The sequence below is a fragment of the Engystomops pustulosus genome, chromosome 9 (genome assembly GCF_040894005.1).
Source record: "Engystomops pustulosus chromosome 9, aEngPut4.maternal, whole genome shotgun sequence".
Taxonomy (NCBI): Eukaryota; Metazoa; Chordata; class Amphibia; order Anura; family Leptodactylidae; genus Engystomops; species Engystomops pustulosus.
Genome location: NC_092419.1, coordinates 3,201,115 through 3,218,499, shown reverse-complemented (window position 1 = coordinate 3,218,499; position 17,385 = coordinate 3,201,115). Strand labels below are relative to the sequence as shown.

At 49.6% G+C, this 17,385-nt stretch overlaps 1 protein-coding gene across 2 annotated transcripts in view; it reads left to right on the top strand.

The window, feature by feature from the left end:
• The window catches only part of LOC140078012 (HLA class II histocompatibility antigen, DM beta chain-like), a 28,845-nt gene extending 22,877 nt beyond the window's left edge, over positions 1-5,968 (top strand). The window contains exons 5-6 of one of the 2 annotated variants that reach the window (XM_072125769.1): positions 4,553-4,604; positions 5,064-5,968. In XM_072125769.1, coding sequence (XP_071981870.1) covers positions 4,553-4,593 — 41 coding nt within the window. In that variant the 3' untranslated portion in view covers positions 4,594-4,604; positions 5,064-5,968. Of the gene's footprint in view, positions 1-4,552; positions 4,605-5,032 lie in introns of both variants that reach the window. The other variant, XM_072125768.1, reaches the window with a different exon arrangement.
• The last annotated feature ends 11,417 nt before the right edge of the window (positions 5,969-17,385 follow it).

Genomic DNA, 17,385 nt, shown 5'->3' with positions numbered 1-17,385 from the left:
ATACATGTGGTTGACGCCGCAGATGTGACTGGACCTTAGAAGACATCACCCTGGTATGCGCTGTGTTAGCGCACGCGGCGGGCCTCAGCCCTATTGCATATGTATTTCCAGTGAAACGCCTGCGATTTGTTACCGATCACTTGCATCTCACTGGATATGTGCGCTAGCACTGTACATGTGATCACAGTGGAGTACCTACCGTGGAAGCAGCCATAGCAGCTATTATGGGGCCTGTAGTGTCAGGGGGCCCGGCCATCCAACCTGACATACGGCAAAGCATTGAGGATGCGCTACAGCTCATCCACAGCACAACAAGATGAGCTGTGATTGGCTGAGTGAATACTGGGGAGGGGCGGAAGAAGCGGCTTTTCCTTCTATTTCCTCAATGTGACAATCTGCTGCTTTATATATACACTCACCGGCCACTTTATTAGGTACACCTGTCCAACTGCTCGTTAACACTTAATCAGCCAATCACATGGTGGCAACTCAGTGCATTTAGGCATGTAGACATGGTCCAGACAATCTCCTGCAGTTCTCCCGAGCATCAGTATGGGGAAGAAAGGTGATTTGTGGCCTGTGAACGTGGCATGGTTGTTGGTGCCAGAAGGGCTGGTCTGAGTATTTCAGAAACTGCTGATCTACTGGGATTTTCACGCACAACCATCTCTAGGGTTTACAGAGAATGGTCCGAAAAAGAAAAAACATCCAGTGAGCGGCAGTTCTGTGGGCGGAAATGCCTTGTTGATGCCAGAGGTCAGAGGAGAATGGGCAGACTGGTTCGAGCTGATAGAAAGGCAACAGTGACACAAATCGCCACCCGTTACACCCAAGGTAGGCAGAAGAGCATCTCTGAACGCACAGTACGTCCAACTTTGAGGCAGATGGGCTACAGCAGCAGAAGACCACACCGGGTGCCACTCCTTTCAGCTAAGAACAGGAAACTGAGGCTACAATTTGCACAAGCTCATGGAAATTGGACAGTAGAAGATTGGAAAAACGTTGCCTGGTCTGATGAGTCTCGATTTCTGCTGCGACATTCGGATGGTAAGGTCAGAATTTGGTACAACAACATGAAAGCACGGATCCATCCTGCCTTGTATCAGCGGCTCAGGCTGGTGGTGGTGGTGTCATGGATCCATCCTGCCTTGTATCAGCGGCTCAGGCTGGTGGTGCTGGTGTCATGGATCCATCCTGCCTTGTATCAGCGGCTCAGGCTGGTGGTGGTGGTGTCATGGATCCATCCTGCCTTGTATCAGCGGCTCAGGCTGGTGGTGCTGGTGTCATGGATCCATCCTGCCTTGTATCAGCGGCTCAGGCTGGTGGTGCTGGTGTCATGGATCCATCCTGCCTTGTATCAGCGGGTCAGGCTGGTGGTGGTGATGTCATGGATCCATCCTGCCTTGTATCAGCGGCTCAGGCTGGTGGCGGTGGTGTCATGGATCCATCCTGCCTTGTATCAGCGGCTCAGGCTGGTGGTGGTGGTGTCATGGATCCATCCTGCCTTGTATCAGCGGCTCAGGCTGGTGGTGGTGGTGTCATGGATCCATCCTGCCTTGTATCAGCGGCTCAGGCTGGTGGTGGGGGTGTCATGGATCCATCCTGCCTTGTATCAGCGGCTCAGGCTGGTGGTGGTGGTGTCATGGATCCATCCTGCCTTGTATCAGCGGGTCAGGCTGGTGGTGGTGGTGTCATGGATCCATCCTGCCTTGTATCAGCGGGTCAGGCTGGTGGTGCTGGTGTCATGGATCCATCCTGCCTTGTATCAGCGGCTCAGGCTGGTGGTGGTGGTGTCATGGATCCATCCTGCCTTGTATCAGCGGCTCAGGCTGGTGGTGGTGGTGTCATGGATCCATCCTGCCTTGTATCAGCGGGTCAGGCTGGTGGTGCTGGTGTCATGGATCCATCCTGCCTTGTATCAGCGGGTCAGGCTGGTGGTGGTGTCGTCATGGGTCCATCCTGCCTTGTATCAGCGGCTCAGACTGGTGGTGCTGGTGTCATGGATCCATCCTGCCTTGTATCAGCGGGTCAGGCTGGTGGTGGTGGTGTCATGGATCCATCCTGCCTTGTATCAGCGGCTCAGGCTGGTGGTGGTGGTGTCATGGATCCATCCTGCCTTGTATCAGCGGCTCAGGCTGGTGGTGGTGGTGTCATGGATCCATCCTGCCTTGTATCAGCGGCTCAAGCTGGTGGTGGTGGTGTCATGGATCCATCCTGCCTTGTATCAGCGGGTCAGGCTGGTGGTGGTGGTGTCATGGATCCATCCTGCCTTGTATCAGCGGCTCAGGCTGGTGGTGGTGGTGTCATGGATCCATCCTGCCTTGTATCAGCGGCTCAGGCTGGTGGTGGTGGTGTCATGGATCCATCCTGCCTTGTATCAGCGGCTCAGGCTGGTGGTGCTGGTGTCATGGATCCATCCTGCCTTGTATCAGCGGGTCAGGCTGGTGGTGCTGGTGTCATGGATCCATCCTGCCTTGTATCAGCGGGTCAGGCTGGTGGTGCTGGTGTCATGGATCCATCCTGCCTTGTATCAGCGGGTCAGGCTGGTGGTGGTGGTGTCATGGATCCATCCTGCCTTGTATCAGCGGCTCAGGCTGGTGGTGGTGGTGTCATGGATCCATCCTGCCTTGTATCAGCGGCTCAGGCTGGTGGTGCTGGTGTCATGGATCCATCCTGCCTTGTATCAGCGGGTCAGGCTGGTGGTGGTGGTGTCATGGATCCATCCTGCCTTGTATCAGCGGCTCAGGCTGGTGGTGGTGGTGTCATGGATCCATCCTGCCTTGTTTCAGCGGCTCAGGCTGGTGGTGGTGTCATGGATCCATCCTGCCTTGTATCAGCGGTTCAGGCTGGTGGTGGTGGTGTCATGGATCCATCCTGCCTTGTATCAGCGGCTCAGGCTGGTGGTGGTGGTGTCATGGATCCATCCTGCCTTGTATCAGCGGCTCAGGCTGGTGGTGCTGGTGTCATGGATCCATCCTGCCTTGTATCAGCGGGTCAGGCTGGTGGTGGTGTCATGGATCCATCCTGCCTTGTATCAGCGGGTCAGGCTGGTGCTGGTGGTGTCATGGATCCATCCTGCCTTGTATCAGCGGCTCAGGCTGGTGGTGGTGGTGTCATGGATCCATCCTGCCTTGTATCAGCGGGTCAGGCTGGTGGTGGTGGTGTCATGGATCCATCCTGCCTTGTATCAGCGGGTCAGGCTGGTGCTGGTGGTGTCATGGATCCATCCTGCCTTGTATCAGCGGCTCAGGCTGGTGCTGGTGGTGTCATGGATCCATCCTGCCTTGTATCAGTGACTCAGGCTGGTGGTGGTGGTGTCATGGATCCATCCTGCCTTGTATCAGCGGGTCAGGCTGGTGGTGGTGGTGTCATGGATCCATCCTGCCTTGTATCTGCGGCTCAGGCTGGTGGTGGTGGTGTCATGGATCCATCCTGCCTGGTATCAGCGGCTCAGGCTGGTGGTGTCATGGATCCATCCTGCCTTGTATCAGCGGCTCAGGCTGGTGGTGGTGGTGTCATGGATCCATCCTGCCTTGTATCAGCGGGTCAGGCTGGTGGTGGTGGTGTCATGGATCCATCCTGCCTTGTATCTGCGGCTCAGGCTGGTGGTGGTGGTGTCATGGATCCATCCTGCCTTGTATCAGCGGCTCAGGCTGGTGGTGGTGGTGTCATGGTATTGTTGCTGACCATGTCCATCCCTTTATGAGCACAATGTACCCTGTAACATCTGATGGCTACTTTCAGCAGGATAATGCGCCATGTCATAAAGCTGGAATCATCTCAGACTGGTTTCTTGAACATGACAATGAGGTCACTGGACACAAATGGCTCCACAGTCACCAGATCTCAATCCAATAGAGCATCTTTGGGATGTGGTGGAACGGGAGATTCGCATCATGGATGTGCAGCCGACAAATCTGCGGCAACTGTGTGATGCCATCATGTCACTATGGAGCAAAATCTCTGAGGAGCTTCCAGCACCTTGTTGTATCTATGCCACCAAGAATTGAGGCAGTTCTGAAGGCAAAAGAGGGTCCAACCCGTTACTAGCATGGTGGACCTAATAAAGTGGCCGCTGAGTGTATATATATATACACTCTTCTTTGCTTGGGCTGTAATGGGTGACTAGTGACTCTGGTGACTTGATCTGTGGTAAAGCTTAATGTCTTCTCATTTCACTAATGTAAGTAGAAACAAACAATTAAACTTCATTTTCTAACCCGATTTGTAATGATGAAATTGTAAGATAACTGGACATCTGCTTTTATTACACATTTGTGTTTTTGTGTGTTTTTCCTCCTCTTATATTTTTCACATTTTGTACCGTGGTGGTTAAATTAGAAATATTACAGCAGATTTCAGCGCAAACATTGACAGCGCGAGGTCCTAGTGCCCAGTCTTAGGCCTCGGGTACATGAACGGGTGCAGGAGAGGGGAGGGGTGAATGCTCCTCCCCCTCCCCTCTCCATCGATCACTATGAAGGACATAGCCATGTTTGGGTAGCACCCGCCATCCGCTGCCCCCTGTTAATGTGATGTTTTTCTCCTGTAGGTTATGTTCCTATCCCGGGATACAATGATGTACAATCCTGAGGGCGAGAAGGGTAAGAAATGGACACGTCATAGATCTGTATATTCTCTTACTATATATATTATTCACATCACTACTGGTAAATATTTATCTGTAATGTCATATATATGGTGTCTAACAGGCGGAGAGGAGGACGCCACCCGGACATATTGCTGGATTGGCGGCCGTGAAGACAATCCAGCAAATTGATGACCCCTAATTACTATCCATGGCTCTGATTGGTCAGGGTTGCCCTCTATCCAATCACAGCCATGGATGTAGCTCAGGGCGTCAAGTTACCGGATTCGCCGCACGGCCGCCCATCCAGCAATATGTCCAGGGAGCGCGAGACGCTTTCCGATCCCCAGATCCACCCGTCTCTAATTGTCACCCATGTCCCTATTTAACCCTATCATGAAATCTTAGAACAGATGAATATGTGATGTTTCTGTGTATTTACAGATTTACCAGCAATCACTTTGTTTCCCTTCAGTTCTGTGGGAAGACAGAAGACTAATATACATCTCCATTGTATGGACCTGGTGTGATGGCTCCCTACATGCACCTACTGTGATGGCTACCTACATGCACCTACTGTAATGGCTCCCTACATGCACCTACTGTAATGGTTCCCTACATGCACCTACTGTAATGGCTCCCTACATGCACCTACTGTGATGGCTCCCTACATGCACCTACTGTGATGGCTCCCTACATGCACCTACTGTAATGGCTCCCTACATGCACCTACTGTAATGGCTCCCTACATGCACCTACTTTAATGGCTCCCTACTTGCACCTACTGTAATGGCTCCCTACATGCACCTACTGTAATGGCTCCCTACATGCACCTACTGTAATGGCTCCCTACATGCACCTACTGTAATGGCTACCTACATGCACCTACTGTAATGGCTCCCTACATGCACCTACTGTAATGGCTCCCTACATGCACCTACTATGATGGCTCCTGACCACGGCCATTGAGTTATCTCTCTGCCGGCCAAACCCCTCTTCCTTGCGGCAAACCCTGTGCTCCTATCTTTGCTGAAAGGGTGCGCTGGCCCTTTAAGTAAGATTTGTGGACTATTTAAGGAAACTTCTCCCCAGGAAGCGGCCTGAGAATAGAGATCTTACATTGCTGGACCCAACACGAGTCTCCTGCTTCTCTCCTGTGATTTATCTGCCCGGGGTTGGGGTTCTTTATCTGCCCCTCCTGGGGGATCGGTCACTGGATGGAGATTACTCCAAAAATTATTGTCCTTGTGGTTCTCCGGCAACAAGATCCGGATGGAGGTTGAAGTTTGTAAACCAGGGAAACATAAGGACGATGCCCATGGGTGGGGCCCCAAATCTGCTCAGTGACTCGGGGGGTGCCCACCCGCTGCCTGCTACAAGTAGGATCCCAAGTGGGGTCACTACAGTCCTCCAGTCATTCCAGGCCTCCGGATGTTTGCAGGACTGCACGCACAATACGTACCCGTAACCCCCCAAACATCTTGTCCCCTTAAATAAGGCACACACACACAGAATTAGCTTAACCATAATGTGGAGTGACATCAGGGAGTCGGCCACAGCTTTTATTTAAATGATATAAAATTGTAACATGTACTCATAGAGTATCAACTTTTAACTTTTTTAACCGTATAACCTCCAGGATTAACAATCAGAATTAAAGGGGCACCTGAGATGCCAGCCTCCGGGGAGGGCATGTAGGTCCTCACCCCAACACCACACCGCCAGCTGTGACATTACAATAAATTTACATGAACATATATATAGGGAGGGAGGGAAAAGTTCTTCAAGGAAAGAGGGTGAGCGGAAACACCAGCCCCCTTATAAAACCTAAGTCCCAGCCCACCAGGTGTGGCTATGATTATTCCAGCCCCTAGTCACGTAGCCACCAGCTTAACAACTTAACCCCTTATTGCAAGGGGACAGGCCACTGAACTTTTATTGACCCCAGGGCTGCATGCAGTCACTAGCCCAACGGCTATGTGCCTACGGGCTTTTCAATCATGGCAGGCCACAATGATATTTAGAATCAGCTGCATGACTTGGGTTTTTTTTCTGGATATTTTTCATTAATTTTTTTAGTTTTTATGTATAATATTAAGAGACTCTTTGGATTTGGAAGGTTTTGGTACAGAACGCTCCGTATTCACAGGACAAGAAACACATCGGATCCGGCACTAGATGACATCACAAACCTATTGTCTACCTTACACCAGAACCCTGAAGATGGGGCTGTCTGACAATTGTATGAAAATAAACCAAATCCTTCCTCTCCTCGCCGCCCTCCAAGACTGATTTTTTCGGAGTTCTGGGTGAGGAATTTACAAATGAGAAAACTCCATGTATTGTTAGATTACATAAGGAAGTTCCTCATAACTCAATGTCCGACTTTCACAAAGCCTTGTGGCCCTGACAATGAGCAGTGACTTTATAACCGCACGGCCCTCACGGCCTTTCTTCTGGAAGAGACTGTATTGTCATGTCTCTAGGCTTCCTGAAAGTTCTGCATTGACCTATAGGGAGCTTCCTTATTTAAAGGAAACCTACCACCACGGATTGACCTATTAAGGTAGATCCGGTGGTAGGTGCATCTACCATATGTAAGAATAGCCCTTTTTAGGGCTAATCCTTTACTCCCCTCTATCTTTGCTGATCTTTAGGGTAATATGCAAATTTTCTAAAGAGGCTACTGGGGCGTGGAGTAGCCGGAGTTGAGACTACACAATGCAGATACTCCACGCCTCAGTAGCCTCTTTGATCCTCCTACCCAGACATCTTCAGCGCGCAGCTACAAGGAGCTGCACACACTCCTCCGCGAAGCCGGAGTTCTGCGCATGCGCAGTAGCTCCGGCTTTGGAGCTGAGATCGCGCAGCCACCGGCCTGTGTTTTGCGCATGCGCAGAACTCCGAATCCATATCAAACCGAATCAAACAAAACCGGTGTCAAACCTTTGTGCTACGTTTGTGCAGCAAAAATTTTCATTTGTGCCGCTATGATTTTTAAGGTATGTTTAGGTGTTTACATAGGTTAAGGTGTTTAAAAGAAACCTACCACTACGGATCTACCTATTGAGGTAGATCAGGTGGTAGGTGCCTCTATTGTATGTGAGGATAGCCCTTTTAAGGGCTAATGCTCATGTCCCCTGTATCTTTTTAAAACTTTTATTGCCCTAATATGCTGATTTTTTTTAAAGAGGCTATTGAGGCGTGGAGTAGCCGGAGCTGAGGCTACACGGCGTGGCTACTCCACGCCCCAGTAGCCTCCTTGACCTTTAGAATTTTGCTAATATCTTGAAAACAAAAGCAGCACAAATAAAAATTTGAGCAGTACAAACCAGCACAAACGCAGCACATTTCATTGGCACCAGTTTTGTTTGACTTGGACAATGTGGGGGGGCTGGTTGACCTCTAATGACCTCTGGAAACTTTTATTAATATCTTAAAAACGATAGCGGCACAAACGAAAATTTCTGCTGCACAAACGTAGCACAAACGTTTGACACAAATTTTGTTTGATTTAAACAAGGTGGGGGCGCCAACTTCACTCAGGTGCCAAAGCAGTCCCTGTCCCCATGGGGCCCACAATCTACCTGAAAAGATAGGACATATTTTGCCAGATTTACAGCACGGCTAGACGGCTTCCCCTCTCTCCTGCACCTGGCTGGACCTGCCCAGATGAGCAGAGTTACATAACTGCCTAATTATAGCCTTTGGTTTCTGTGTGGCTTATCTACTTGGACCAGTTTTCTACCATACCTGGAGGGCCCATCTTCAACCACACTCGGGGCCAATTTTCTACCACACTGGGGGCCTGTCTTCTACCACACTGGGGGGCCTGTCTTCTACCACACTGGGGGCCTGTCTTCTACCACACTGGGGGGCCTGTCTTCTACCACACTGGGGGGCCTGTCTTCTACCACACTGGGGGCCTGTCTTCTACCACACTGGGGGCCTGTCTTCTACCACACTCGGGGCCAATTTTCTACCACACTGGGGGCCTGTCTTCTACCACACTGGGGGCCTGTCTTCTACCACACTGGGGGCCTGTCTTCTACCACACTGGGGGGCCTGTCTTCTACCACACTGGGGGCCTGTCTTCTACCACACTGGGGGCCTGTCTTCTACCACACTGGGGGCCTGTCTTCTACCACACTGGGGGCGTGTCTTCTACCACACTGGGGGCCTGTCTTCTACCACACTGGGGGCCTGTCTTCTACCACACTTAGGCGAGTCCTTTATGACACCTGTGTTCTGGGCTGTGTTCTATCACACTGTGACCAGTCTTCTGCTACACTTGGATTAGTCCTTTATGACGTTTGGGTCAGTCTTCGAATACACTTGGGCCAATCTCTTACCACACTCGGGGCAAGTTTTCTACATAAAGAGCTAGTCCTTTATGACACATGGACCAGTCTTTTACCATTCTACTTATGGTACAGTATCATTTTTATCCACGGGTAGATATACATCACATTTACTGAATTTACTGCAAATAAGAAAACACACTGGGGGAAACAGACTGAGCAAAATGAGCCCAGGCACCAAAAAACTGCAGAATATCCATGTTCTAAGTGTTTGAGACAATTCCATGATTTATAAAGTTTAGCTTAACAAACAGAATGTGAGACATTGGCCGCCACAAGCCGACACATAGGAGGCTCCTAGACACGATCATAGTACACAGGATTTATCATTCTGCATCACACACTCCGTTAGGACTAATCCAACTCTTCACCTTCTCCTCTAGTGTCTACCAAATAAAGCTAAGTATCTCATTGAAAAGTACACGGAGAATCCTGGATTTTTATGGTAAAATTTGGGTGAATTTTTTATTACAATAGAAACCGCTGTAGAAATTAGCAGAATTGTGTCGAGTCTTATAGAATCTTATAGCATCCTATAGCATCTTATAGAATCTTATACCATCTTATAGAATCTTATAGCATCTTATAGAATCTTATAGCATCTTATAGCATCTTATAGCATTCTATAGCATCTTATAGCATCCTATAGCATCTTATAGCATCTTATAGCATCCTATAGCATCTTATAGAATCTTATAGCATCTTATAGCATCTTATAGCATCCTATAGCATCTTATAACATCTTATAGCATCTTATAGCATCCTATAGCATCCTATAGCATCTTATAGCATCTTATAGCATTCTATAGCATCTTATAGCATCCTATAGCATCCTATAGCATCTTATAGAATCTTATACCATCTTATAGCATCCTATAGCATCTTATAACATCTTATAGCATCTTATAGCATCCTATAGCATCTTATAACATCTTATAGCATCTTATAGCATCCTATAGCATCCTATAGCATCTTATAGCATCTTATAGCATTCTATAGCATCTTATAGCATCCTATAGCATCCTATAGCATCTTATAGAATCTTATAGCATCTTATAGAATCTTATAGCATCTTATAGCATCCTATAGCATCTTATAGCATCTTATAGCATCTTATAGCATTCTATAGCATCTTATAGCATCCTATAGCATCTTATAGCATCTTATAGCATCTTATAGCATCCTATAGCATCTTATAGCATCTTATAGCATCCTATAGCATCTTATAGCATCTTATAGAATCTTATAGCATCTTATAGAATCTTATAGCATCTTATAGCATCCTATAGCATCTTATAGAATCTTATAGCATCTTAGAGAATCTTATAGCATCTTATAGCATCTTATAGCATCCTATAGTATCTTATAGCATCTTATATCAGTTGGCAGTAGATGGCGGTATTTCTCTATTTTTTAGATCATTTGCGTCATGCGGTTTCCGAGTTTTACCTCAATGGGCACCAGAAGTGAAGTTGCTTCATGTATTTATTGGTTTTCGTTCCAAGTTCTCCTTCCTGCAGAGCGAGGCCTCAGGGATGTTCCTCTTTTTAAAGATGTTACTTTATTGTGTAACTAAAGGCTTCTATAAACAGAAACATAACATCAATGCAAATATTTGCAACGTTTTTCTCTTTACACAAATTTTTCAACAGTTTTAAAAAGTGGGTGAGAAAGTGGATGTGGTGATCAGTATTTATCAACCGAGACATGTGAAATGTGAGAGAGCAGAGAGGTAGGTGCGCTGCAGGTGTCATGGGCTTCTGTCTGTAGGGAAAATGAGGTCCCTGCTGACAGGTTCCCTGGTGAACCCCTCCACACTTCTATACTGGACCATGTAATGGAGGCAACAATAACATTTTTTTAAAAATGTACTTACTAGAGATGAGCGAACATACTCGTCCGAGCTTGATGCTGGTTGGAGCATTAGCGTACTCGAAACTGCTTGTTGCTCGGACGAGTATTTCGCCCGCTCGAGAAAATGGCAGCTCCCGCCGTTTTGCTTTTTGTCGGCCAGAAACAGAGCCAATCACAAGCCAGGAGACTCTGCACTCCACCCAGCATGACGTGGTACCCTTACACGTGGATAGCAGTGGTTGGCTGGCCAGATCAGGTGACCCTGGAATAGACTAGCCCCTGCCCGCGCTGCTCGGATCATTCTGTGTCTGGATGCCGCTAGGGAGAGAGCTGCTGCTGGTCAGGGAAAGCGTTAGGCTGTTCTATTAGCTTACTGTTAGGCAGGAGTGATTCTACAAGAACCCAACAGCCCTTCTTAGGGCTACAATAACGTTTTATTTTACTTTTTTTTGGTTTGCTTGTGGCTGGGCTTGCTGGCACTAGTAGTGCAGCTAGTACCATATTGTGAGGAATTAGCAGGGGGACTTGCGACCGTTGTGTTTAGCTCTTAGTGACGCACATATCCACCTCAAACACTGAAGTGGGACAATTTATTAGGGGTTTGATTGAATTAGGCAGAGTCTGCTGATTTATTTATTTTTTTTACGTTTATTTATCTTATAACTCAAAGTCATCAGGCACAGCACAAAATCCAGTTGTGTGCTGTCAGTGTAGGTTAGAAACTAGCCATAGCAATAGGATAGCATCGTTTTGTTTAAAAAAAACCCACAAAAAACAAAAAAAAAATAAATTTGAAGTTTACACTTTAATTTGGAAAATGTTTAACCCGAGGGCTAGGGGTAGAGGACGAGGGCGTGGACGTGGGCGTCCAACTACTGCAGGGGTCAGAGGCCGTGGTCCTGGGCGGGGTGAGACACCACCTGCTTATGAGGGAGCAGGGGAACGCCGCAGAGCTACACTCCCTAGGTTCATCATGTCTCAAGTTACTGGGACTCGTGGTAGAGCACTGTTGAGGCCAGAACAGTGCGAAGAGGGGATGTCGTGGATTGCGGACAATGCTTCTAGCCATTTGTCCACCAGTCAGTCTTCCACGCAGTCCACCCATGTCACCGAAATCAGCACTCCTCCGGCTCCTCCACCTCAGCCTCCTTCCCCCCAGTCTGCCCCCTCCCAGGAAAATTTGCCATTTGAACCGGCATACTCTAAGGAACTGTTTTCTGGACCCTTCCCACAGTCACAAACCACTTGTCCGGTTGCTGCTGAGGTATTTTCCGATGCCCAGGTTTTCCACCAGTCGCAGTCTGTGGGTGATGATGACATTATTGACGTAGTGGAAGAAGTGTGTAAAGAGGTGTCGCACGATGAGGAGACACGGTTGTCAGACAGTGGTGAAGTTGTTGTCAGGGCAGGAAGTCCGAGGGGGGAGCAGACTGAGGGATCGGAGGATGATGAGGTGACAGACCCAAGCTGGGGTGAGAGGCCGGGTGAACACAGTGCTTCTGAGACGGAGGAGAGTCCTCGACCAGAACAGGTTGGAAGAGACAGTGGTGGGGCCAGACGGAGAGGCAGGGCCAGAGCAGGTGCATCAGCGCCAAATGTTGCCCGTAGTCAAGCTCCCGTGGCGAGGGCTAGATTTTCAGAAGTCTGGAGGTTCTTTAAAGAAACACCGGATGACCGACGGACTGTGGTGTGCAACCTTTGCCAAACCAGGATCAGCAGGGGTTCCACCACTACTAGCTTAACTACCACCAGTATGCGCAGGCATATGAATGCTAAACACCCCACTCAATGGCACCAAACCCATTCACCCCCCGGCCGGGCACACCACTGCTCCTTCCCCTGTGTCATCTGCTAGTCAGCCCCCTGCCCAGGACCCCGGCCCAAACACCTCCCGTGCGAAAACCCCATCTTCACCTCCACGATCCTCCACAGTATCCACCAGCGTTCAGCTCTCCATACCCCAGACGCTGGAGCGCAAAAGGAAGTATAGCGCAACCCACCCACACGCCCAAGCCCTCAACGTCCACATCTCCAAGTTGCTTAGCCTGGAGATGCTGCCCTATAGGCTGGTAGAGACCGAGGCCTTTCGAAACCTCATGGCGGCGGCCGCCCCTCGGTATTCGGTCCCCAGCCGCCACTACTTTTCCCGATGTGCCGTCCCAGCCCTGCACAAGCACGTGTCAGAGAACATCATCCGTGCCCTGACCAATGCCGTTTCTGACAAGGTCCACCTGACCACGGACACGTGGACGAGTGCTGCCGGGCAGGCCCACTATATATCGCTGACGGCACATTGGGTTAACTTGGTGGAGGCTGGGACCGAGTCTGACCCTGGGGCTGCTCATATACTGCCGACGCCGAGGATTGCGGGGCCTACCTCGGTCCAGGTCTCAAAGGCCTACTATACCTCCACCTCCTCCCACCCCTCCTCCACCTCCTCCTCCTCCGAATTACCATCTGTGGGCATGGCGCCATCAGTCGGTAGCTCTAGGCACAGCAGCAGTGCCGTCGCTAAGCGACAGCAGGCGGTGCTCAAACTGCTGAGCCTAGGCGATAAAAGGCACACCGCCCAAGAGCTATTACAGGGCATCACGGCGCAGACTGATCTGTGGCTGGCACCGCTGAACCTGAAGCCAGGCATGGTTGTGTGTTACAACGGCCGTAACCTGGTGGCGGCTCTGCAACTCGGCAGACTGACACATGTGCCATGCCTGGCCCATGTGTTAAATCTCATAGTTCAGCGTTTCCTCAAGACATACCCCAATCTGTCTGATTTGCTCACGAAGGTGCGCCGCATCTGTGCGCATTTCAGGAAGTCCAGCACAGATGCTGCCACTCTCAGGGCAGCGCAGCGCCGCCTCCAACTGCCCGCTCACCGACTGTTGTGCGACGTGCCCACGAGGTGGAATTCAACATTAACCATGTTATCCAGAGTTTACCAGCAGCGCAGAGCGATTGTAGACTGCCAGATGTCAACTTCCACCAGAACTGGTAGTCAGGTCAGTCAGCTTCCTCAAGTCTACAATGAGGAGTGGACGTGGATGTCTGATATCTGTCAGGTGCTGAGTAACTTTGAGGAGTCAACACAGATGGTCAGTGGCGATGCCGCCATCATCAGCCTCACCATCCCGCTGCTTGGCCTGTTGAAAAACTCTCTGGTCAGCATGAAGTCGGAAGCTTTGCGCTCGTCACAAGAGACGGGGGAAGAAGATTCCCTTGTTGATAGCCAAAGCACCCTTAGGTCTGTTTCTCAGCGCATATCGGAGGAGGTGGAGGTGGAGGAGGATGAGGAGGAAGAGGAGGAGAATGTTGGCGAGACAGAAGAGGGGACCATTGTTCAGTCCTTCACTGTTGAGCGTGTATGGGCAGAAGAAGAGGAGTTGGAGGAGGAGGAAATGGGCAGTCAGGCCAGTGTGGGGAGTGAATTCTTACGCGTTGGTACTCTGGCGCATATGGCAGATTTCATGCTAGGCTGCCTATCCCGTGACCCTCGCGTTCAAAGAATTTATTCCGGCACCGATTACTGGGTGTTCAATCTCCTGGACCCACGGTACAAGCAAAATCTTTCCACTCTCATCCCTGGAGAGGAAAGGAGTGTGAGAATGCATGAATACCAGCAGGCCCTGGTGCACAAGCTGAAACAGTATTTCCCTTCTGACAGCGCTAGCGGCAGAGTGCGTAGTTCTGCGGGACAAGTAGCGAGGGAGAGTAGGCGAGCAGGCAGCTTGTCCAGCACTGGCAAGGGTACGCTTTACAAGGCCTTTGCCAGTTTTATGTCACCCCAGCAAGACACTGTCACCTGTCCCCAGTCTCGGCAGAGTAGGGCTGATCTTTACAGAAAGATGGTGAGGGAGTACGTAGCTGACCATACCATCGTCCTAAATGATCACACAGCTCCCTACAACTACTGGGTTTCAAAGCTGGACATGTGGCACGAACTGGCGCTGTACGCCTTGGAGGTTCTTGCCTGCCCTGCCGCTAGCGTCTTGTCCGAGCGGGTTTTCAGTGCAGCTGGTGGCATCATCACCGATAAGCGTACACGCCTGTCGACTGACAGCGCTGACAGGCTGACGCTTATTAAGATGAATAAAGCCTGGATTTCTCCGGATTTTCATTCTCCACCAGGTGAAAGAAGCTCAACCTGAATAATGTATGCACTCCTCCTCCTCATTGTCCTCCTTCTCCTCCTCTTTGTACACTAAAGCAGAGGAAACTGGCTATTTTTTGCCAGGGCCAACTGGCTCTGGCTATAGTACTTTATGCATTTAATTTTTCTGGAGGGTCACCTACCCGGTCCTCTGTTTTAAGCAATTTTTGGGACTGCCACATACAGGCACTCAATCTATTTCATTTTTCTGGAGGGCCACCTACCTGCTCCTCTGGTTTGAAAACTTTTTTGGACTGCCACATACAGGCACTATCCAAATTAAATTGTCTCCATAGCAGCCTCCACATGTCGTCTTTTTAGCTGGCTCCACACGTTGTCTCCATTGCTACCTCCACACGTCATCGCCATAGCTGCCTCCAAAAGTCGTCCATATAGCTGCCTCCATACATGGTCTCCTTATCAAACGAGCTGTGTCAGGCAGAATTTTCAGGTGTTTCACCAGATACATAGTGGAACTCGGCCCATCTGTCGCTGCCATGCTGGAGACCTGAAGTTGCAATCATAGCAGCGCAATATGGATGCCCCATACTGTCGCTCTTAATCATGGAACCAATTCCGTAAAAACAATTAAAAATAGAACCACTATGCTATTCCATTATTCCTAGGTGAAATATTCAAACGACCCGGCCTGCTTTGAAAATTATAATTTTTTCAAAGTAAACGCTTCTGGCCCCCAGGCCCATTTTGGGTGGGGAGGAGCCGCGAGACAGGGGCTTGGACAGGCGAAATCTCGCCTGGCAGTGGACCGCCAGCTCCATCCCAAGATTAGGCAGCCTCAGAGGCATCCATGCATGCTGCCCCTGCCTCCACGATCCTCCACAGTGTCCACCAATGTCTCCTTTCAACTCTCTATACCCCAGACGCTGGAGCACGAGAGGATATGCAGCACATCATCCCCTTATCAAACGAGCTGTGTCAGCAGAATTTTTGGCTGTTTCACCAGATACATAGTGGAACTCGGCCCATCTGTCGCCGCCATGCTGGAGACCTGAAGTTTCAATCATAGCAGCGCAATATGAATGCTCCATACTGTCGCTCTTAATCATGGAAGTCGTCTCCATGGCTGCCTCCACATGTCGTCCCCTTATCAAAAGAGCTGTGTCAGGCTCATTTTTCGGGTGTTTCACCAGATACGTTATGGAACTTGGTCACTATGTCGCCACCATGCTGTGTTATCGACTAAATATACCGTCAACCTTTTGTTCACATAGGAAATCATTTCACCTCCTTTGGTGAAACCTGAGTCCATTTAGGGTATGTCGCCATGCCACTCTCTAGCCTGCCGCTGCTGCCGCTGCCTCTGCATGCCGTCCCCTATAGTGTCAGGGTCAATTATTGGATGTTTTAGATGCTATCTAGCCTCATCCGGTCACTCTGTCATGGCCATGCTGTTGCCCATAATTTTGGCATAATGGTGCGATTAAGCAGCCTCAGAGGCATCCATGCATGCTGCCCCTGCTGTTTCCTGTCCATTTCCGTGGTGTTTCCATCCTTTTCTGAGGTTCCCAGGTGTTTGGCCAAGCTTCCCTGTGCAGAGCCTTGGTCCCCTTGAAAAATGCTCGAGTCTCCCATTGACTTCAATGGGGTTCGTTATTCGAGACGAGCACTCGAGCATCGGGAAATGTTTGTCTCGAATAACGAGTACCCGAGCATTTTAGTGCTCGCTCATCTCTAGTACTTACCTCCCACTGATCCCCTGCAGTGCTGTGTGAAGTCTGTGCAGTTGGCTCTTTTTTCCACTCTTAAAGACGCAGATTCCGCTTGTTCTTACCTTTCCAGCCGTCTATTAGATACAGTCTTGCACTGGATCTCATAGGCCACCGTACACGGCAGACACGGGGGTCTTTGTCAGACCTGCACTGTTCTTGCCAAATCGGTCCCTGTCTCCTAATCTATTCAACCTACCAGTATGTTTTGGAGTGTGGGAGGAAACCGGAGGACACAGAGGAAACCCACACAAACACAAAGAGAACATACAAACTCTTTGCGGATGTTGACCCTGGGACTTGAACCCAGGACCCCAGCGATGCAAGGCTGTAATGCTAACCACTGAGCCACTGTGCTGCCCAATCGTGCTGTGGGGGGCCGGGGGAGTGTTCCCTCTTTCTCTCTCCTTACGCGCCACATTCCTACTCAATTGGGGCAGTTAAGGAGTTACACTCCTGCACAAAACGATCTCCATGTTGGGCAGACGCAGCAGGGACAAGGCTGCATTTTTTTTTTCTTTTCTCCGTTTTGTCCTTTTTTTTGCTTTTTAACCTTTTTCTTTCTCTATTCTATTACTTACCTGGATTTTAATTAACTTTTTCCATTCCACTTCTAATTGCCTTAATCTTCTTGACCGTGTCTTCCTCCTCTTGTAAGTCGGCTTTTTGTGTCTCCGCTGTTACTGTAGCCACATGTGTAGTGACTAC